Here is a 23,257-nt window from a genome sequence, read left to right as displayed (position 1 = left end):
TTGCAGTCAATACTTTATGCCCAAACCACACAGCTGTTTCCACTATCAATCAGTCACCCTTTGAAAATCTACTGTGTACAAAGCACTATAGAATGAACTATAGTGAGGTAGCCCAAAGAATTTCCCCCTCAACTATGGTTTTGCATTAAATCTCTCAATATTTTCTATCCCATGTCAGACAAATTATGGAGAGTTAAAGCATAGCATCCCATCAATTACATATGTTAAGCATCTCTGCTGACAAACTACCATTTCAAAGTGAGAGTTGACCCGAATGCTTTTGACTATGTGAATGACTCCCAAATTCTGATATTCTGACATTAGAAAAACCCTCCATAACTTGGGCAATGATTTGAACATTGGCTTTGTAACAACCCAGAATGTTATCACTAAGTGTGTCATGTTGCAAATATTTCTCACACTTAACCTCTTAAGAAAAGACATTAGGTTAGATGTTAGTTAAGTTTTCATAATGAGAAAAAAAGTAATAATATTAAAAGCAAAAATGTTGGGAAAGAATTTGGACTTAAGAGAGTAGTGGGAAGGGGCAGAGAGAAGCAGCAGTAGAAATGAGAGAAATAGGAGGGAAAAAAGTCCATTGCAATACCTGAAAATTCGCAACTCACTGATTTAATACGGGGTTCCCAACCTCAGCACTACTGACATTCTGAATTAGATATTTTTCTGTTGCGGAGGCTGTCCTGTACATTGTAGGATGTTTAGCAGCTTCCCTGGCCCCCAGCTACCTCAGTTGTGACCATGAACATGTCTTCAAAGATTAACACATGTTTCTTGGAGAGCAAAACTGCCGCTGGTTGAGCACCATTGAGTTAGGGAATGTCACAATTTGTCAACATGAAAGGCCTTGCCTATGCTGCCCAGGAATTCTTGGAATTTATGTGAAAGAATTAGGAGTCTTCAGAGATAAATTCCTAATCCACCTGAATAAACCAACTTGATTTTACATGTAGTAATCTTCATTATAGTGAATGTAATTGTATTTTCTATAAAACCCTATCACATCTATCAGTTTGGGGTCACTGGAGGTCTGCTGAATTGAATTAATGAGATGTTTGACTTATTCTTAAGAAATGCTTCTATATTTTAATGTAGACTAAAACATGATTTGTGCTGTTATCAAGAAGTGGTAAAAAGAAAAATTTTTTTAATTAGCATATGCTGGGAAATTTTCTAAAGGATACCGTATCATTCAACACATTATTCAGGTGAACAAATCTTTAAGTCTTGACTCCATTTATGTTCCTAATGCTGAATAAAATAAACCTATCTCAAGACATTCCTAAACTACTCTTGGGTTCTGTCCTCAGCCTCATTCCTAGCAACCAGCCAAGCCCTTAGCACAAGACTTTCTTCTTACATTCACCAGTGACAAACGTTGATATTCTCAAGGAATATGTTGGATGAAAAGATGCATCTATATCAATCTCAGAAGTCTGTAATACTAGGCAGCAATATGTCTGTTGGAGAAAAATGTCTCAGGTTTCTAATTGAACAAGTACTGGATGGGATCTGACTGTGAAGTTCAAGCAAAGAGCAGTCCACGGAAATGACTTCAGGGTTTTTTAGACTTCAGTCTCAGTGGAATGAGGCTCCCAATGAAATGATTTTTTTTTTATTTCACTGTTTTGAAAGAAGGAAGAAATTTACTTTGAAGGAGAAAATAATTATGCTCAATTTGGCTCCATTCAAACTCCATACAGAATATTGTGTTCAGGTGAGTAAGAGGATCCTTGACAAACTGGAAAATATGCACAGGAATATAATCCATGACATGAAGGACCTAGAAGCCATGACTAATAAAAACTAAGGATATTAAGTCTTCAGAAAACTCTGACCATTATCTTCAATGAGAAAGAGTTAAATCATTGTTTATTATTGTTGTTACTGCAAAGGCTAACATTTTAAGCTACTGTGTGTTACAGAGTGTTGAACACTTTTACTCATGTGATCTTGCTTTATTGTCCCCCAAAGAGATAGATGATTTTTATCTCCATTTTACAGTCATCAGTTCAAGTTCACAAAACTAGTGACAGCAGAGGTAGGATTGGAACATTTTTCCTGGCTCCAAAGTTCATGTTCATAACCACTAGAATCTACTGTGTTGGTCTAGAGAGGAGACTTAGGACAAACTGATGAAAATTAAAAGACAAATATTTCAGTTCAAAGTAAAGAACACCGTAGTTTCTTATTCATCTATGGGTTTCTGTACCTAACAGAGTGCCTAAAACCTCATGATTACTTAAGAAATAGATGCTTATGGGACCATAACAAAGAATATTTCAAAGCTTATAGGATAGGAGCTACTTTTGCAGTGGTAGATATCCTATAACAGTTGATCAAATATTTTAGCAGAGGCTGGATTCACCTCATTTATTAGGAATGTTATAGATCAGATACATATATAAGTGTGGAAGTTGAAATAAAAGATCTCAAACCCTGAGACTCATTTTGCTAATGTAATTTTCAAATATTTGTTTAAATATTAAAAGTAAAATCTTATACATATTTCAGCTTGTTTAAATAATCCATATTTATTCAGAAACAAATAGATCATGGGATTCACTGGAAAAAAATTCAATAACGGTAATGAGATCAAATCATGCCTAGCATAGGAGGGTTATATTATATTTTTAAGTTTAATCATCATGTTATATCTACATGGCTACAAAAAAAAGATGATGAAGGGTTTATAATGAAAATAACAATTCCCTGTTTATACCCTCCCTACCTCTTACTTCCCAGAAGCAACACTTTAAACCACTCCTGTTTTCAGTTCTTATGGTGTTTACCCCTAAAACACTAAATAATATGCATAAACTGCTCTGTTAACACTCATTTTTAGAATCTATTGATTTTCTGCAATGATAGTGAAGAGTTAGGTTACTTAAACACATATATACCTTCGTCATCTGTTCTCAATTCTTATTGGGTTACTTTCATAATGTAAATAATATACTTAAATCTGGAAGGATTATTCTAATAAGTGTTTGAAATATAAAATAGTAGGCTGAGGGAGTGTAGTGCATGGCCTCTCAGGTAGATACCCACTATACCCACCTCCTGTTGTTCCTGCTTTGTAAAATCTCCTCTTCTTTAGTTAGTTGGGACCTATGATTTGTATCTAACCAATAGAATAAGGCAAAAGGAATAACATGTCTCTCCCATGATCACATTATATAGACCCTTCTTACTAGCTTGATGAAGTAAATGGCCATGTTGAAAAAGGCCACATGGGACAAAAAAAAAAACAACTGTAAGGCACTAAGGGGATTCTCCAGCCAAGAGCCAGCAAGAATCCAGGGCCCTCAGTTCTAAAGCCAAAAGGAAATAAAATCTGCCAAAACCTGAATGAGGCTGCAAGTAGATTCTTCCCTAGTCAAGCCTCCAGATGAGAACACAGCTCAGCTAGTTTCTTACTTGCAGCCTCATGAGACTCTAAGAGGAGAACCAATCTAAGCTGTACCTAGACATCTGACCCAAAGAAACTGCGTGATTATAATTGTTTTAAGCTGCTAAGTTTGTGGAAAATTGTTATGGAACAATGGAAAACTGATATAGTGAGATAACAGTAGTCCAGGCAAGGGACTATGCAATCCTGAGCTGAAGTGGGGGATACAGGAATAAAATAAAGACATATGCAAGTCACATTCTGGACGTAGAAATAACTGATCTTAACATTAAGTGGCTATTGAATGCTAAGTAGGATCTAAGTCAGAAGTGACTCCAAGGTTTCAAGCCTTCATGACAGAGAGGATAATTGTTCCATTATCCAAAAAGACAAAAATCAGACATATATCAATGCCATAAATGCTCACTCTTAAAGCCTTCTGGACCATGGTTTCTTAGACAATGACCTTCAGGTCAGAGATTTGTGTTATGTCCAGTCAGAGGGATTAGAAAATTCTAAACCCAGGCAGCGAGACTTCAAGTCAGCCTCTCTTTAGGCCTTATTCTTGACCCACGGAAACTAGTAATTGCCTGGACAGACCTTATGGGTGCCCTGTGGGAACCTGCACAGGTCACTATCACTGTCCCAAGATCTCTATCCTCATTCCAATGTCACATCTTCCCTCCCACCGTGAAGCCCCTATTATCTCAAAGAAGATTTCTGTTTTGTTTTATGGGGAGAAATTAATTTAGTTGTAATGAGCCCTGGTGGAATCTTCCCACAAATGGCTGCAATTAGGAATCCAGAGCGTCAGAGAGAAGGATCAGAGTAGAAAGTAAGGCAAAAGAGTCAGACAAATAGGAAGCAGTGATTGAAACTGTTAGGTCTTCAAAAGAAAATGTTATGAGATGGCTGAAACCAAAGCTCTGTGGAACATCTTTACTAAAAAGTTAGAAAATAGAGAGAGTTAGCTTTTTGAACTTTCATTTTTAATTGTGCAAGGCCAAAGGATTGCAATGTCACAGTACATACAATTGCAGAAAGTATTAAGGAACAAATAGTTTCAAAAGCTGAAAAGTGGGGGGACAGAGGGATGGATTTTGAAGGAGATAAGAACACAAGGGTGGTTAAAAATATTTAATTCTTGGCCGGGCGCGGTGGCTCACGCCTGTAATCCCAGCACTTTGGGAGGCCGAGGCGGGCGGATCACGAGGTCAGGAGATCGAGACCATCCTGGCTAACACGGTGAAACCCCGTCTCTACTAAAAATACAAAAAATTAGCCGGGCGTGGTAGCGGGCGCCTGTAGTCCCAGCTACTCGGGAGGCTGAGGCAGGAGAATGGCGTGAACCCGGGAGGCGGAGCTTGCAGTGAGCCGAGATCGCGCCACTGCACTCCAGCCTGGGCGACAGAGCGAGACTCCGTCTCAAAAAAAAAAAAAAAAAAAAAAAAAAAATTTAATTCTTGTATTGCACACTGGGGAGGTCACTGGTGACTTCTAATAAGATTTCAAGCATTTAAAGAGTTCTTGAGTTGGGGAATGAGGCTACTTTTTCAGAAGATCAATAGAAATGGGAAGAGAGAGTCCTCATCCTGAGAGAGGTACCAAGGTCAAAGAAAGGAAAAACAAATGAAGAACACACTAAGCCACAAGTTGTATTTCTTATGTCATTTACTCCCAACCCTGTAAGGTGGCTATATAAGCCCCATTATATAAATGAAGGCACCAAGTCTCCAAAAGTTGATTTGTCTAAGGTCATAGACCTGGAACACGGCAGAGTCAGGCCAAGAACCCAGGGCCATTTGGATTTAAAGCTTCTGTCATATCTGTCTCCCCACATCAATCTCCTGAAAGATAAACCCAAACACCAGCTACATGGGGAAGCAGAAATATCAGAAATGAGTCTGATCTAATAAAGAAAGATATAATCAGAGAAGTAAAGAGAAGCATAATGTCTCCTTTCACTGAGAGAGTATAAGGGAAGTAATATTGGGTAGCAACTAAGGTGGATGATCCTATGCCAAGATTAATGATCACAATAGGTCACAATTATTTAGCACAGCACTTACTATATGCCAGGTACAGTTCTAAGCTCTTTACACACATGAACCCATTAAATTCTCATTATTAACCCTTTGTTATAGGGACTTATAATCACTATCTTAGAGAAGAAGAAACTGATGTTCAGAGAGCTCAGGCCAACTTTTCCAGGATTAAACAGTTAGTAATGGCAGAACTAGAGTTTAAACCTGGTTTACAGTCTTAACCACTTGCTATATAGCACAGTGAGAGACAAATTTGTACGTCTCCAAAGCTCATGTGCTCTCTACTATGAGACGAGAATTGCAGACCAGATAGAGACAGAATCACACAAAAAAAAGCCTTTCTAGAACCTCTTAGCTTCATGGAAAAACAGGTGTGGCCGCCCATTCAACAGATGTCAGTAGCAGAAGTGGGAAACCTGTCATCTAGTACTAAGAAAGCTCAGTATCTAATTTAAGACCTTCTCAGCAGGAGCAAAGGGTTAAGCTTTTGCCCTTTGCCTGAGTTGTCAACTAGAGTATCACAGAAAGCATAATTCAACATCTTTTGCACAGAGGAAAGGAATCAACATAGGATTAAAATTTAACCCTGGGTTGAAGATGGTGAGCAACTTGGAGTGATAAGTCCTGGGTGGCCAGAATGCATTGAGCACATGGTGAGGTCAACTGTCACATACAGGTAAGTGCCAGAAATAGAGGAAGGCTGGGACTAGAAATAGAATGAAAGAATGTGTGGGGGAAAATAACAGCACAGGTAGAAGCAGCAGCAATTCTGAAACAACACAGCAGACGCCAGGTGCTGAATAACTATCATGTTTGTCTTTAAGGCCCAGTGATTGCTGCACTGGTCCTAAGGATGTTTATTCTTTGAATGCCCCAGGGAGCAGCCAGTATCTGGACATGACTAGCCTGGAGGCTGAAAGGGTCTCACAGGTGAACAGTTGATGAAGTGAGGTGAACAAAGACAGTGGAAAGAAAAATCAGTGTTGCCTGTACTTCCTAACAGAAACAAAAGGAAAAAAATAAGACTTCCAGTGTGAATAGAAGCAAACACATTGCCTAAAGATCCTGGTCCTCTTATTTAAAATCTATGAAATGACTTAAATTTCTTTTATTTAGTAATGTGACTCTTAATCAAATGTACTTTGAAAAAAAAAAAAAAAGAGGCAGCTTTGAGAAATTTAGCTTCCCAAGACCAAATAGAACAGAATCATTTGTCAACAACAGCTACTAAAGTTACTGTGCCTTTCACTGGCAACTGTTTCAAATTGCAAGCACAGCCTTTGAAGGAGCACTTAAATCATAACAAGAGTTTCCGAACAATTCATTAACTAATTTAGAAAAATAATATTAACTTATGAAAATACCTTTAGTCCTGTTTAATTGCACAATTAACATTTTTCATATGATGAAAAGGAATAATAGCACTTAACTAATAATATATAACCTAAAATGAAATATGATCTAGCTAGATTATCAACATGCCCCAAATTTACTTTACTTTGTACTAGTAAGTGGTCAAATATTACATGTGTGGGTGCTAGCAAATCTTCCAAGCTATCAGAGCCAGAACCAAGCAGAAAGGGTTCACCAATAAGTGAAATAAAAATGCAATACCTCATTATTTCCAGTGAGCAAAGTATTTTCCAAAATTATTCCTGTCTCTGGAACTAGCACTTTCACTCGGTATTGGTTAATAATTCCATTTGGTTGTCGTGGTTTCTTCCAAGTAATTCTTACTTGCGTGGATTCTACCTCTGCAAGTTGTAAATCAAACACTGCCCCTGGAACTAAGAAAGAAAGAAAAGAAAAAAGGGGGAATTTAAAAATATTTTTTCAAGTGAAAAAAGTGCCTAAATTCTTAGTTCACAATTTAAGATATATAAACAATTCTATTAGAAAACAGACTAGGCTGGGAGCGGTGGCTCACGGCTGCAATCCCAGCACTTTGGGAGGCCAAGGGAGGCCAATCACCTGAGGTCAGGAGTTCGAGACCAGCCTGACCAACATGGTGAAACCCCATCTCTACTAAAAAATACAAAAATTAGCCGGGCATGGTGGTGCGTGCCTGTAATCCCAGCTACTCAGGAGGCTGAGGCAGGAGAATTGCTTGAACCCAAGAGGCGGAGGTTACAGTGAGTGGAGATTGCACCACTGCACTCCAGCCTGGAAGAAAGAGCGAGACTCCATCAAAAAACAAACAAACAAACAAACAAAAAACAAGAAAGAAAGAAAATAGACAAAAACAATTTATTTTGTTAAAAATTAAATAAGTCTTAAAAAAAGGATGAGGTCATGTCCTTTGCAGGGACACGGATAAAGATGGAAACCATCATTCTCAGCAAACTATCACAAGGACAAAAAACCAAACACCGCATGTTCACACTCATAAGAGGGAGCTGAACAATGAGAACACATGGACACAGGGAGGGGAACATCATACACCGGGGCCTGTCGGTGGGTGGGGGGCTAGGGGAGGGATAGCATTAGGAGAAGTACCTAATGTAGATGACACTTTGATGGGTGCAGCAAACCACCATGGCACATGTATACCTATGTAACAAACCTATACGTTCTGCACATGTACCCCAGAACTGAAAGTATAATAAATTTTTGTTAAATTAAATGTCTTTAAATACATGGATATTTAATACTAAATTTCTTTTTTTTTCTTTTATTATTATACTTTAAGTTTTAGGGTACATGTGCACATTGTGCAGGTTAGTTACATATGTATACATGTGCCACGCTGGTGTGCTGCACCCACTAACTCGTCATCTAGCATTAGGTATATCTCCCAATGCTATCCCTCCCCCCTCCCACCACCCCACAACAGTCCCCAGAGTGTGATGTTCCCCTTCCTGTGTCCATGTGATCTTATTGTTCAATTCCCACCTATGAGTGAGAATATGCGGTGTTTGGTTTTTTGTTCTTGAGATAGTTTACTGAGAATGATGATTTCCAATTTCATCCATGTCCCTACAAAGGACATGAACTCATCATTTTTTATGGCTGCATAGTATTCCATGGTGTATATGTGCCACATTTTCTTAATCCAGTCTATCATTGTTGGACATTTGGCTTGGTTCCAAGTCTTTGCTATTGTGAATAGTGCCGCAATAAACATACGTGTGCATGTGTCTTTATAGCAGCATGATTTATAGTCCTTTGGGTATATACCCAGTAATGGGATGGCTGGGTCAAATGGTATTTCTAGTTCTAGATCCCCGAGGAATCGCCACACTGACTTCCACAATGGTTGAACTAGTTTACAGTCCCACCAACAGTGTAAAAGTGTTCCTATTTCTCCACATCCTCTCCAGCACCTGTTCTTTCCTGACTTTTTAATGATTGCCATTCTAACTGGCGTGAGATGGTATCTCATTGTGGTTTTGATTTGCATTTCTCTGATGGCCAGTGATGATGAGCATTTTTTCATGTGTCTTTTGGCTGCATAAATGTCTTCTTTTGAGAAGTGTCTGTTCATGTCCTTTGCCCACTTTTTGATGGGGTTGTTTGTTTTTCTCTTGTAAATTTGTTTGAGTTCATTGCAGATTCTGGATATTAGCCCTTTGTCAGATGAGTAGGTTGTGAAAATTTTCTCCCATTTTGTAGGTTGCCTGTTCACTCTGATGGTAGTTTCTTTTGCTGTGCAGAAGCTCTTTAGTTTAATTAGATCCGATTTGTCAATTTTGGCTTTTGTTGCCATTGCTTTTGGTGTTTTAGACATGAAGTCCTTGCCCATGACTATGTCCTGAATGGTATTGCCTAGGTTTTCTTCTAGGGTTTTTATGGTTTTAGGTCTAACGTTTAAGTCTTTAATCCATCTTGAATTAATTTTTGTATAAGGTGTAAGGAAGGGATCCAGTTTCAGCTTTCTACATATGGCTAGCCAGTTTCCCAGCACCATTTATTAAATAGGGAATCATTTCCCCATTGCTTGTTTTTCTCAGGTTTGTCAAAGATCAGATAGTTGTAGATATGCGGCGTTTTTTCTGAGGGCTCTGTTCTGTTCCATTGATCTATATCTCTGTTTTGGTACCAGTACCATGCTGTTTTTGTTACTGTAGCCTTGTAGTATAGTTTAAAGTCAGGTAGTGTGATCCTCCAGCTTTGTTCTTTTGGCTTAGGATTGACTTGGCAATGCGGGCTCTTTTTTGGTTCCATATGAACTTTAAAGTAGTTTTTTCCAATTCTGTGAAGAAAGGCATTGGTAGCTTGATGGGGATGCCATTGAATCTGTAAATTACCTTTGGCAGTATGGCCATTTTCACGATATTGATTCTTCATACCCATGAGCATGGAATGTTCTTCCATTTGTTTGTATCCTCTTTTATTTCATTGAGCAGTGGTTTGTAGTTCTCCTTGAAGAGGTCCTTCACATCCCTTGTAAGTTGGATTCCTAGGTATTTTATTCTCTATGAAGCAATTGTGAATGGGAGTTCACTCATGATTTGGTTCTCTGTTTGTCTGTTGTTGGTGTATAAGAATGCTTATGATTTTTGTACATTGGTTTTGTATCCTGAGACTTTGCTGAAGTTGCTTATCAGCTTAAGGAGATTTTGGGCTGAGACAATGGGGTATTCTAGATATACAATCATGTCATCTGCAAACAGGGACAATTTGACTTCCTCTTTTCCTAACTGAATGCCCTTTATTTCCTTCTCCTGCCTAATTGCCCTGGACAGAACTTCCAACACTATGTTGAATAGGAGTGGTGAGAGGGGGCATCCCTGTCTTGTGCCAGTTTTCAAAGGGAATGCTTCCAGTTTTTGCCCATTCAGTATGATATTGGCTGTGGGTTTGTCATAGATAGCTCTTATTATTTTGAAATACATCCCATCAATACCTAATTTATTGAGAGTTTTTAGCATGAAGGGTTGTTGAATTTTGTCAAAGGCCTTTTCTGCATCGATTGAGATAATCATGTGGTTTTTGTCTTTGGCTCTGTTTATATGCTGGATTATGTTTATTGATTTTCATATATTGAACCAGCCTTGCGTCCCAGGGATGAAACCCACTTGATCATGGTGGATAAGCTTTTTGATGTGCTGCTGGATTCGTTTTGCCAGTATTTTATTGAGGATTTTTGCATCAATGTTCATCAAGGATATTGGTCTAAAATTCTCTTTTTTGGTTGTGTCTCTGCCTGACTTTGGTATCAGAATGATGCTGGCCTCATAAAATGAGTTAGGGAGGATTCCCTCTTTTTCTATTGATTGGAATAGTTTCAGAAGGAATGGTACCAGTTCCTCCTTGTACCTCTGATAGAATTCGGCTGTGAATCCATCTGGTCCTGGACTCTTTTTGGTTGGTAAGCTATTGATTATTGCCACAATTTCAGAGCCTGTTAGTGGTCTATTCAGAGATTCAACTTCTTCCTGGTTTAGTCTTGGGAGAGTGTATGTGTCGAGGAATTTATCCATTCCTTCTAGATTTTCTAGTTTATTTGCATAGAGGTGTTTGTAGTATTCTCTGATGGTAGTTTGTATTTCTGTGGGATCGGTGGTGATATCCCCTTCATCATTTTGTATTGCATCTCTTTGATTCTTCTCTCTTTTTTTCTTTATTAGTCTTGCTAGTGGTCTATGTATTTTGTTGATCCTTTCAAAAAACCAGCTCCTGGATTCATTAATTTTTTGAAGGGTTTTTTGTGTTTCTATGTCCATCAGTTCTGCTCTGATTTTAGTTATTTCTTGCCTTCTGCTAGCTTTTGAATGTGTTTGCTCTTGCTTTTCTAGTTCTTTTAATTGTGATGTTAGGGTGTCAATTTTGGATCTTTCCTGCTTTCTCTTGTGGGCATTTAGTGCTATAAATTTCCCTCTACACACTGCTTTGAATGCGTCCCAGAGATTCTGGTATGTTGTGTCTTTGTTCTCGTTGGTTTCAAAGAACATCTTTATTTCTGCCTTCATTTCATTATGTACCCAGTAGTCATTCAGGAGCAGGTTGTTCAGTTTCCATGTAGTTGAGCAGTTTTGAGTGAGATTCTTAATCCTGAGTTCTAGTTTGATTGCACTGTGGTCTGAGAGATAGTTTGTTATAATTTCTGTTCTTTTACATTTGCTGAGGAGAGCTTTACTTCCAAGTATGTGGTCAATTTTGGAATAGGTGTGGTGTGGTGCTGAAAAAAATGTATATTGTGTTGATTTGGGGTGGAGAGTTCTGTAGATGTCTATTAGGTCCGCTTGGTGCAGAGCTGAGTTCAATTCCTGGGTATCCTTGTTGACTTTCTGTCTTGTTGATCTGTCTAATGTTGACAGTGGGGTGTTAAAGTCTCCCATTATTAATGTGTGGGAGTCTAAGTCTCTTTGTAGGTCACTCAGGACTTGCTTTATGAATCTGGGTGCTTCTGTATTGGGTGCATATATATTTAGGTTAGCTCTTCTTGTGGAATTGATCCCTTTACCATTATGTAATGGCCTTCTTTGTCTCTTTTGATCTTTATTGGTTTAAAGTCTGTTTTATCAGAGACTAGGATTGCAACCCCTGCCTTTTTTTGTTTTCCATTTGCTTGGTAGATCTTCCTCCATCCTTTTATTTTGAGCCTATGTGTGTCTCTGCACGTGAGATGGGTTTCCTGAATACAGCACACTGATGGGTCTTGACTCTTTATCCAATTTGCCAGTCTGTGTCTTTTAATTGGAGCATTTAGTCCATTTACATTTAAAGTTAATATTGTTATGTGTGAATTTGACCCTGTCATTATGATGTTAGCTGGTTATTTTACTCATTAGTTGATGCAGTTTCTTCCTAGTCTCGATGGTCTTTACATTTTGGCATGATTTTGCAGCGGCTGGTACCGGTTGTTCCTTTCCATGTTTAGTGCTTCCTTCAGGAGCTCTTTTAGGGCAGGCCTGGTGGTGACAAAATCTCTCAGCATTTGCTTGTCTGTAAAGTATTTTATTTCTCCTTCACTTATGAAGCTTAGTTTGGCTGGATATGAAATTCTGGGTTGAAAATTCTTTTCTTTAAGAATGTTGAATATTGGCCCCCACTCTCTTCTGGCTTGTAGGGTTTCTGCCGAGAAATCCGCTGTTAGTCTGATGGGCTTCCCTTTGAGGGTAACCCGACCTTTCTCTCCGGCTGCCCTTAACATTTTTTCCTTCATTTCAACTTTGGTGAATCTGACAATTATGTGTCTTGGAGTTGCTCTTCTCGAGGAGTATCTTTGTGGTGTTCTCTGTATTTCCTGAATCTGAATGTTGTCTTGCCTTGCTAGATTGGGGAAGTTCTCCTGGATAATATCCTGCAGAGTGTTTTCCAACTTGGTTCCATTCTCCCCATCACTTTCAGGTACACCAGTCAGACGTAGATTTGGTCTTTTCACATAGTCCCATATTTCTTGGAGGCTTTGCTCATTTCTTTTTATTCGTTTTTCTCTAAACTTCCCTTCTCGCTTCATTTCATTCACTTCATCTTCCATCGCTGATACCCTTTCTTCCAGTTGATCGCATCGGCTCCTGAGGCTTCTGCATTCTTCACGTAGTTCTCGAGCCTTGGTTTTCAGCTCCATCAGCTCCTTTAAGCACTTCTCTGTATTGGTTATTCTAGTTATACATTCTTCTAAATTTTTTTCAAAGTTTTCAACTTCTTTGCTTTTGGTTTGAATGTCCTCCCGTAGCTCAGAGTAATTTGATCGTCTGAAGCTTCTCTCAGCTCGTCAAAGTCGTTCTCCGTCCAACTTTGTTCCATTGCTGGTGAGGAATTGCATTCCTTTGGAGGAGGAGAGGCGCTCTGCTTTTTAGAGTTTCCAGTTTTTCTGTTCTGTTTTTTCCCCATCTTTGTGGTTTTATCTACTTTTGGTCTTTGACGATGGTGATGTACAGATGGGTTTTTGGTGTGGATGTCCTTTCTGTTTGTTAGTTTTCCTTCTAATAGACAGGACCCTCAGCTGCAGGTCTGTTGGAGTACCCGGCCATGTGAGGTGTCAGTGTGCCCCTGCTGGGGGATGCCTCCCAGTTAGGCTGCTCGGGGGTCAGGGGTCAGGGACCCACTTGAGGAGGCAGTCTGCCCGTTCTCAGATCTCCAGCTGCGTGCTGGGAGAACCACTGCTCTCTTCAAAGCTGTCAGACAGGGACATTTAAGTCTGCAGAGGTTACTGCTGTCTTTTTGTTTGTCTGTGCCCTGCCCCCAGAGGTGGAGCCTACAGAGGCAGGCAGGCCTCCTTGAGCTGTTGTGGGCTCCACCCAGTTGGAGCTTCCAGACTGCTTTGTTTACCTAAGCAAGCCTGGGCAATGGCGGGCGCCCCTCACCCAGCTTCGCTGCCGCCTTGCAGTTTGATCTCAGACTGCTGTGCTAGCAATCAGCGAGACTCCGTGGGCGTAGGACCCTCCGTGCCAGGTGTGGGATATAATCTCGTGGTGCGCCGTTTTTTAAGCCCGTCAGAAAAGCGCAGTATTCGTGTCGGAGTGACCCGATTTTCCAGGTGCCGTCCGTCACCCCTTTCTTTGACAAGGGGAAAGGGAACTCCCTGACCCCTTGCGCTTCCCGAGTGAGGCAGTGCCTCACCCTGCTTCGGCTCGCACACGGTGCGCACACCCACTGACCTGCACCCACTGTCTGGCACTCCCTAGTGAGATGAACCCAGTACCTCAGATGGAAATGCAGAAATCACCCGTCTTCTGCGTCGTTCACGCTGGGAGCTGTAGACCGGAGCTGTTCCTATTTGGCCATCTTGCCTAAATTTCTAAACATTGTTCTCGAAATGTAAGTAAGGAGCAGAATAACAGAATAATTTTCCAAAATAAATTCATAACATTTGTTTGAAACAAATTAATTAATAAAAATAATTTTCTTGAGAATCTGCCTATTTGGAGATAATTAATGCCAGTTGAAATCTTGATGGTTTCATAAAAATTATAACAACAGATTGAAAATTAATATCCAGAAGACTCTGAATGCAATTAAATATAGTTGGTAACTTAAATTAGACTGCGTTTTAATTTATTACATGAAATTGTTTGAAGAGTTGATTGATTTTTTTCTGATATTTTAAAAATAATCATGTTATTTTCAAATTTCAGGTGCCCTCACTCATTGCAATAGTAAATAAAAATAGGAACAAACTAACAATTGGTTTAAAATAAAGTACCAAGAACTTAAAGCAAGTTCTATTTGTAAAGTCACTAAGAGTGACATCTAGGGAACTTCCCAGTTTCACAGGAGTAACGGGCAAAAAACAAATATCCCCTGGGCTTTTGATCATTTTTATTTACGGTTCAACTTGTGATTATGAATAGCTCATGCATCCCTCCAACCTCTACTTTCCTTATCTATAAAATGGGTGTCATTATAGCTTTCCTATTACTATACAGGTTACTATAAGGAACAAAGAGTTCAAGAAAATTTCTCAAATTTCTAAAACTTTTAAGAAAGAGAAAATGGCATAAAATTATGATCCCTTATTATCAGATTGTTGTTACACTTTCAGTTAATTTCCCTAAACTATCTGGCAGCGGTACAGGTTTAGCAAATTCTAGTTAGAAGACAGGCATATAGTCTTAAAAGGGAACAAAGGAAAAATGACCCCGTTTCTTTTTAAGACAACAGAAAGGAATTGAAAAATAATTTTATAACTCCCATATATGTTATTTATAATGAGCAAATATAATTATGCTTAAGTTGGCTTTATAGTAACTATGACTATACAAAGTTTTCATCCAATAGATTGAGTTTTTTCCTTTGTCTTCATGAAGTAACCGGTAAAGACTCCCTAGATATTGTGACAATCGTTGGGCCATTCATTCATCATTCAACACACTGAGCATTGATCATATGATCACTGTTCTAGGCACTTGAGGACAGAGGAAGGAATAAGACAGATAAAGCCCTTTGCACAGGTCACCTCTAGTATGAGTTTTATTTCACTAAAATATATTGTACCTAGAGCTCTTGTTTGCATCATCATATTTACCAATATGCAATTTACCAATATGCATTTTTCAAGGGTGGAGAAACTTTCCAATTAATTGTGTGGTATAAAATAACATGGCTATTTAAATAGCAAATCTCCTATTCCATCTCTTTTTAAAATTTTATTTTGCAGTTTTTATGCAGACAAAACAATAGCCAGTATTGCATAACTTAAGTCAGAGGAGATCTGGCACTTTTTCCATTTATTTTGAACTGATGTAGAATCTCAACTGAAAAAAAAAAAAACAGCTAATGACCAAATTGATCATATTAATCAGGCAACTAAACCCTGCCTATTGAAAAATAAGTGAAATGATCAGTTCAAGTCAATGTAACACACTAATGTGTTAGATATCAAATATTATGCAGGACAGCAGAAAACTATATATATTTTACTGTCTCTTATTTTGCTAGTGAAACCAAGAGTAGTAGCAGACACTATTTTTTATCTTTTAATTAGAATATATATTTCTATATATTCTATATATTCAATACTTACTTTCTTAGTAAGTGTTGCCCCATGATACTTAATGCCAAAAATTACAATCCAAGTAAAGATTAAGTGGTTCTATATTACCTTAAAATGTACCTCAAACTTGCATAAAAATAATGACTATAAACTTATCTTTTTTTTTCCTATTTAAGCTTAGGGGATAAAGGAAATGGAGTCAACAGCATTGTATCTTGTCTTTAAAAAGATACTTGATCTGTTAGACCACAAATTCTTATGGGGAAACTAGAGAAGACTTTAATATTGATACAAAATTAACTAAAGAAAATCAAACACACAACTCAATTATTCATGGTTCAGCATCAGTTTTGAAGGTGATGTCCACAGGAAATACCTAAGAGTCATTCTCAAGTCGATACATTTACAAATTTTACAAATACATGAGAAATAAGTTAGACATTTGGCCAAAAAAACTCACATTTTCTTTACCCCAATGCCATTTTCTCCAACTTCAAAATTAATGCTGCTCGATGATGAATTTTCTAGATAATGGCAAAATAATTTTAATTTTGAAGGTGTTATATACATGGACTACCTAAGAATTATTCTCGAGTTAATATATTTATAAATTTTACTAATGCATTAGAAACACAATAGCATATGATTTATTAAAATATATTCCAAATGATTTGAAGTGTTCAAATGAAAAACTATGAGAAGAAATGAAATAGAGACAAACAGCATTATGGTAAAAGAAAATACATTAAGATCATTTTTGCCATTATCTAGCAAATTAAAGTTTCTTTAGAAGTATATTTTGAAAAACAAGTAGTAAAAATTAAAGCCATTGCAAATCCTGAAAACACAAAGTTGGCAGGCTCTCAGTTATTTTCTTGCAAAGATTTTACTACTATTTGCAGAAAGTAACAAGTTTAAATCACTGAGGACAAACGTCTTCACTGCCATAGTCTGTTTAAGAGGGAGTAAACAAGAATCTCAGAAATTTGTCTGCTTTTAAGAAATGGTCATGCTAAACTACCCTGACAGAAAAGTTGTTAGACAATATTGAAGCCTCACAGTCTGCTTATTTTTTTTACCCCTCACACAAATTAGAAGAATGCTGTTGCCTATGTTATATTCATCAGCATTATCTGATTTTGGAATAGGCAACTCTATGACATTTTATAGCTTTGGAGATTATTATCTTTTTTTTCCAAAATCATTTATTTTCATGCCTATGCAGAAATCTACTCATCAAAATATTAAGAGACATATAGGGGGCTTAGGAAATACATAAGAGAACTGCTAAAATAATAGGATGCTGATTTTCTTTCAAAGTAGACTATGGACCGTAACATCCCCAGGGGTAATGAAATCAACTCCACTGTAATGTAATAGCACATAACATTCTCTATAAGAGGTCAATGCAACATTTTTCTATGAGTATCTGGAGATTTATAAGAGCACCAGTTGTTTTAAAAGGTAATTTAAAAGAAGCAAACTAGTCCTAATTATTTTTTAAATAGATGATAGACTGGTTTTAAATATGGAGAAGAAATTAAATTAAGTAACTTTAATTAGAATACTAAAAACCCTGTTGTATTAATGAAAAGGATAATATAAAATTAAGAAATCATTTTTAAATTGAAAGATAGTTCTAATGAGTTATCACATTGTTCTCATATAGTTTAAAGATCCATTTATTTCAAAGTTTTAAATACTGAAACCAGGATTAATTAGTGGTGTCAGAAGTAGAAAGCTACATTTACTGCATTTGCCAGAGTATTCCATTGAGGCAGCTCCTGTGGCTGAACTGTCCCAAGAGAACTCCATGGATGAAGGCTGACATGAGGATATAAGAACCATGCCAACCCTGCCTTTGGTGGAACCCACCAGTTGCCAGGAGGCCCCTCTAAGACCCACCAGGGTGTGATCTATAGGAGGAGTGACTCAGGAAGATAACAGAATGAAACACAGGACAAATTGCTTTTTATACAGGGCAAATGGAGTCATCTACTTAAAATGATTTGGTGTGAAAAATAGGCCTTGTGAAATATACTGAACTATGACCTGAAGATTCTACTTCTTTTGTGGATAAAAAATGTAGAAATTAAGGCAAGTAAATTTTAAAATAATCCAAGACAAATAACATGACATTGTACACAGCATATGCATTATCTATTTCCCTATTTTTGTCACATGCTGTAGTCCAAGAATGATGACAATAAAAATATGTTTATTGAGTTGTGGATTCTATTTGGAAGCACCAAAATCAGCTGGTCTTGAAAGAAGACAATAGTTCAGGATGTATTTAATTGTATAACAAGAATAGAAATCAATGGGTACATTGAGTTGGTTGAGAAAACTCTATTAAGACCAAAATCAAGGGCTCTGCTTTATTTGCTAGTGTCCATAAATCTGTCTAGTTTCCTAGGACATGCTTAAGAGCAGTTTTTAGGTGGAGATGGAGGAAAACTTAAGATTTAAGGAAGAAGCTACACAATGCTAAGATTTTTCTGATAGAAACACAAAGGTAAAATTTTAATACAAAAAAAGAACATTTTCCTTATGAGTATGTACAACTTTCTTATATGTATTCTAAAACTATATATATGTCAGAATTTCCATCTGAAATAGATAAAATGTAACTTTTATGTTCTTTCAAAAAAATATCAATGGTTGTTTCTTTAAAGGGGAGAAGTACAAAATTTCCTAATAGTTACTGCCCTCTAATGGTCAAATGCTTGAATGAGGAATGTATGACCCGTGTGTGTGTGTGTGTGTGTGTGTGTGTGTGTGTGTGTGTGTGTGTGTGTACATGTCTACATTTCATTTATAAGTTACTGTATGTTAGCTTCCACACAAACAAAGTCTGGAAACTTTTCCAAGTGTTAATGTGTTATAAGAATTTACTGTTATTTTTGTCCATAATTACAATCCCTAAATAGAAATAAGACATTTAGCAAGTTCAGTGTGGGCCTGAAAGATATGTTGTGAAATAGTATGGAAACATTCTTTTTAAAGTATAGTTCACCTAAAACAATGATGTTTATTGAATACTTATAAGGAAGTTTCTTGAGGAAAAATAATCTTTTCATAACTTCAGTAAATGCTGGTAAATCTATATCATACATCCACTCAGAATCTTCACTTGCTTAGAATCCCGTTTTGATTATAAACATATTTTGTTGAAAGAATTGGGAGTATAGGAATTCTTCTAAATACCAGTTCTGTGAGAAAAAATAGATTCCACATTTAAAAATGTAGTTAAACCATACTAAATGTGTTTGTTTACCTTATGACTTCTTGAGGTTTTGCTAAATTTTATTGTGAATCTCTAACAGGCCAATACTACATATGATATTTCCTAACCTTACCTGATCTTGGGTCCCTTTTATTATGAAGCATGCTATGAGTTTAACATTCTGGAGAACACATGTTCAGAATGAATTAGGTAGTAATTTAATAAGGAAATAACATGATTTAAGTAAATATAAAACAAATTGCTTCTAATATCATGTTTTACCAATTCATGAAGTTCATAAGCATACCAAAAATATCTCACTCATTCCCTATGTTCTTACCATCTGGTGGAGTGAATACTGAAATATTTGACTTGGGCCCAGTCCCTGCACTGGTTTCAGCCGCAATATAGACATCATACATTGTAAATGGTGTTAGGTTAGTGAATGCAAACTTGAGTTCTTTTGTGCTGTTATCCAAAATGCAACCTGCAAAAAGTGGAAGATAGCTATGGATTATTTTTTATCAAGCATGCAATCATGTTCACATTTAAGTACAGAGCCAAAGACAACAATTCAAGTGTTAACCTATGCACTAAAATTTGTTATTATAATATCAAAACTGCATATATTTTAAACATGTGGCTTAGTAGTGCACTGATATCAATTTAATGAAAATAAATGAAAGAACATGAAAATGTTCCAGTGCTTAAAATTACTTTTATTAAATCATAAAGCCCTTTTGAATTACCAGATTATTTTTGACATATTGAAAAGGGAAGCATCAAATTTTATCAGTTCAAAAAGTGACCAGATTTTATACTCAAAGTTATTCAATTAAAATGCTAAATAATTTCATTATCTTCTATAAGAGGATATATTTAGAAAATATTTCTAGTTTAGCTTCTGAACAAAATTCCTTAGTCTGTCAGCACAATACTTTAAATCTTCGACTTTGCTTTAAATGTTTCCTTTACCTTCTTGCTCTAACTACAAACTGGCTCTTTCCTGAGAACACTGTTTTTGTTCCCCTGCAGCCACCCCAAATGGTGGCAGTCTGTTTTTGCCCCACAGCTCTCAAGTAACCAGGCCTTTAGGTGTGGTAGGTGTTGTCCTTGCTCCTCATTGCTCCACCTCTCTCCCTCCTTATAAAAGCCCACAGCTTTAAATACTATATCACCAGTGAAATCCACTAGCCCTCACAGTTGTCGTAATCTACTAACCTGAGGGTCATTTACTCTCATTTACTTTCATGGTCTAGCTTTGGTTCAAGGCTACCATCTTAATTTGTGCTGATTTTAATATCCTGAGACTTAATCCTTAAATTACTTAGATATTTCCTTAAATAATCTAGTTTTCCAGAATTTCAGCCACTCCCTCAAGATCATAACTTGGACATTACTATCACCAATTACTCCGTATCATTAAGAATCTCAATTTCATGCAACTTTTTTCTAACCACTTTTGCTTACTTCCTTTACATTTCCTCTATAATTCTGAACTGATAATTCTTTAAATCCACTGAAATCAACAATCCATTGATTTAATCACCTATTTTATTTTTGTTTTATTTTATTTGGCCCCTCACCACTTGATTTCCACTCTTTGCCCATCTTCAGTGTCAGTTTCAATTATAATCACTGCCTTACACAGGCCTCCAATTCCCTTGCCCTTCTGTTGTTGAAGGCAGCTCATTTACAGCACAAAGCCATTAATTGATGTCACTTTATTCATAGCCAAACCTTGAATGAGCCCTACATGGTGCCTGGAATCTTACTCAACTTACATAGTCAATGGTCCAATCACTCTACTCTTCTAGATGATTATTTTACACTTACTCTTCTCTGCTCAGACCTCTAATACCTTCTGCCCTATCTTCACTCCCAACTAATAGTCTTGCTTCCCACTACACTGAAAAAGGTAAACCAGTTAGAAAATATTTGCCACAGGCTCCCACCAACACAACTATATATTTACCAGCATCTACACCCATATACTCTGCCTTACAACCTATAAGAACAACTTACGGACAAATTATCTGTTAGTATGGACAAATTATCTGTATTCTTATCTCAAACCAATGGCTACATTTGAGCAAAAGATCTCACCTTCTGCCCACACAGACAGACACCTTTCCAGTAATTCTTGTTTTTCTTATATCATTAACATTTTCCTTATTTTCCTCATTTCCATCAGCAAACAAACATGCTTTATATGTTCTTACTGAAGAGACCTGTTGACTTCACTTATCCCTACCCTTACTCCCTATTCACTGCTTTGCTTTGCAGCTAAACTCAAAAGAATTTCTACACCCATTGTTCCAATGATCTTCTCCCATTCACTCTTAAACTAATTCAATCATGTATTTACCCTACATGTTCCACCATACTGAAAGCATGTGATCACTCCCATGTTGCTAAATGCAATTATTGCTACATGCCTCTCACTTGATTTATCAGCCAGCCTTACAAATGAAAGAGTACTTCAGCCAAGTATTGAACAATAATGTCAGACAGAAAAGATGTAGCTGTGTATCCATGTCTGTTTCTGTGTATCGGATGGGTGAGTGGAGGGAATTATCTTTTTTTAGGAAGTAAAAGTATTTCAGAATTTTAGGAGCATAAGTTACATGGGATGAAAGATAAAGGTTACTCATGATGGTGATGAGTGACTCATACCACCGAAATTGCAAAATAAAATGAGTTGGAACTCTGTATCTTTTTTGATGCCCCCAAATAAATGAAAATATGTGGCTTTATTATTTATCTCATCATTGTTAGAATTAAACTTCTTTCATAGAATCATAGGATCTCAATCAGGAGAGAATTTTAGACTTTACATAATTCACTTCTAATGATATAATACTTGATCCTAATGATATAATACTTGATCCTCTCAAAGTATCTCTGGCAAGTGGATGTCCAGGTCCTGCTTGCTTACAAAGATGGAGAACTTGCCACTTTATAAAGCTGCCCAAAAATTTTAATAGGTTTTCTTTTTTAAAGCAGTTTTAGGTCCACAGCAAAATAGAGCAGAAGATACAGAGATTTTCCATGTTATTTTTAGAGAGCTCTTTCTAATGATTAAAAACTAGGCTCCTAGCAGTGAATAGAAATCTAATTTAATATAGTCAAAGTCCATTGTTCTTCATGAATGTAAGCCAAGGACTTCTTGTTCAAATATTTGAAGATGTATATCTCCACTAACACTTTTTTCTTGAGGAGTTATCTCTAGTTTTTCACATGCATCACATGAAATGTGGAACATGAATAGTTTTGTCATTCTTATACTCATTTATGGTTTTGAATTAAAAAATCAAAGGACCTCACCTTCCTTATGACTTTCCTATTGTTTGCTTCAATCTTAGGGTCTTTTAAAAAGAGTCTGATACTTTTAAACAGAGTTTGATATTGGTAACATATTTTATTATTCTCACTCCAAAAGGCAAACACAAAACCAATTAAGGCTTACCTGATGGTCCATATAATTCAACTCTATAACTAAATTTCCCTGTTACTATAGTTGGTGGGTCCCATAAAATTGAAAAGGACTTTCCTGTGATGTTGCCTGTTACGCAGTTTTGTGGTGGTCCTTCAGGCACTAAAATAATTATAGAAAATAAATACATAACATATTTAAAATGAAAGCGCACCCTATTAAATACACATAATAAAACACAAAGGCAAAGAAGGAAAATAAAATATCGTGCTTAAAAGCAGAGTTTTTTTAACTTAAAAAAGAATAAATGGAATATAATTGAAAATTGTGAATAACACATGCTGGATCATCAGATAAACTTATTTTTAACAATTACTGATTTTATTTAATACTGTTTACTATTGCACTGCACAAGTTTCATTCTAATATTCATTGTAATACATTTATTGCCAATGTTACATTGTCTTGAAACATTTATACCTGCATATATATACTGCATTCAACAAAGTCTGGATCAACAAAGTCTGGTTATCTGGCTTGATAAACATTTTCTCTCTTATTAACACAGGTAGAAGTTTCAAGAAAAAGACCCTCAAAATTATGAGCAATAATTTTTACTTTTTGTATCAATATTTGTATTTGTTCTAAGAACAAATTTATAATCTACATTTGGAGGATTCAAATGTAATATTGATAACATGAAAATAATAATGACATTTTAAATTACTCTGTTTTTCTTAGATGTTTATTCTTTTAATTG

At 36.7% G+C, this 23,257-nt stretch overlaps 1 protein-coding gene across 3 annotated transcripts in view; it reads right to left on the bottom strand.

Moving 5' to 3' along the window:
• The window catches only part of PTPRQ (protein tyrosine phosphatase receptor type Q), a 242,317-nt gene that overhangs the window by 194,668 nt on the left and 24,392 nt on the right, over window positions 1–23,257 (bottom strand). For all 3 annotated transcript variants that reach the window (XM_024347962.3, XM_024347960.3, XM_024347961.3), the window contains exons 7-9: window positions 22,531–22,659; window positions 19,402–19,548; window positions 7,069–7,241 (exon numbers count right to left, since the gene is read on the bottom strand). In XM_024347962.3, coding sequence (XP_024203730.3) covers window positions 7,069–7,241; window positions 19,402–19,548; window positions 22,531–22,659 — 449 coding nt within the window. The remainder of the gene's footprint in view (window positions 1–7,068; window positions 7,242–19,401; window positions 19,549–22,530; window positions 22,660–23,257) is intronic.

The sequence above is a fragment of the Pan troglodytes genome, chromosome 10 (assembly GCF_028858775.2).
Source record: "Pan troglodytes isolate AG18354 chromosome 10, NHGRI_mPanTro3-v2.0_pri, whole genome shotgun sequence".
Classification (NCBI taxonomy): Eukaryota; Metazoa; Chordata; class Mammalia; order Primates; family Hominidae; genus Pan; species Pan troglodytes.
The sequence above is the reverse complement of the archived record's forward strand: the minus strand, read 5'-3'. Positions and strand labels throughout refer to the sequence as shown.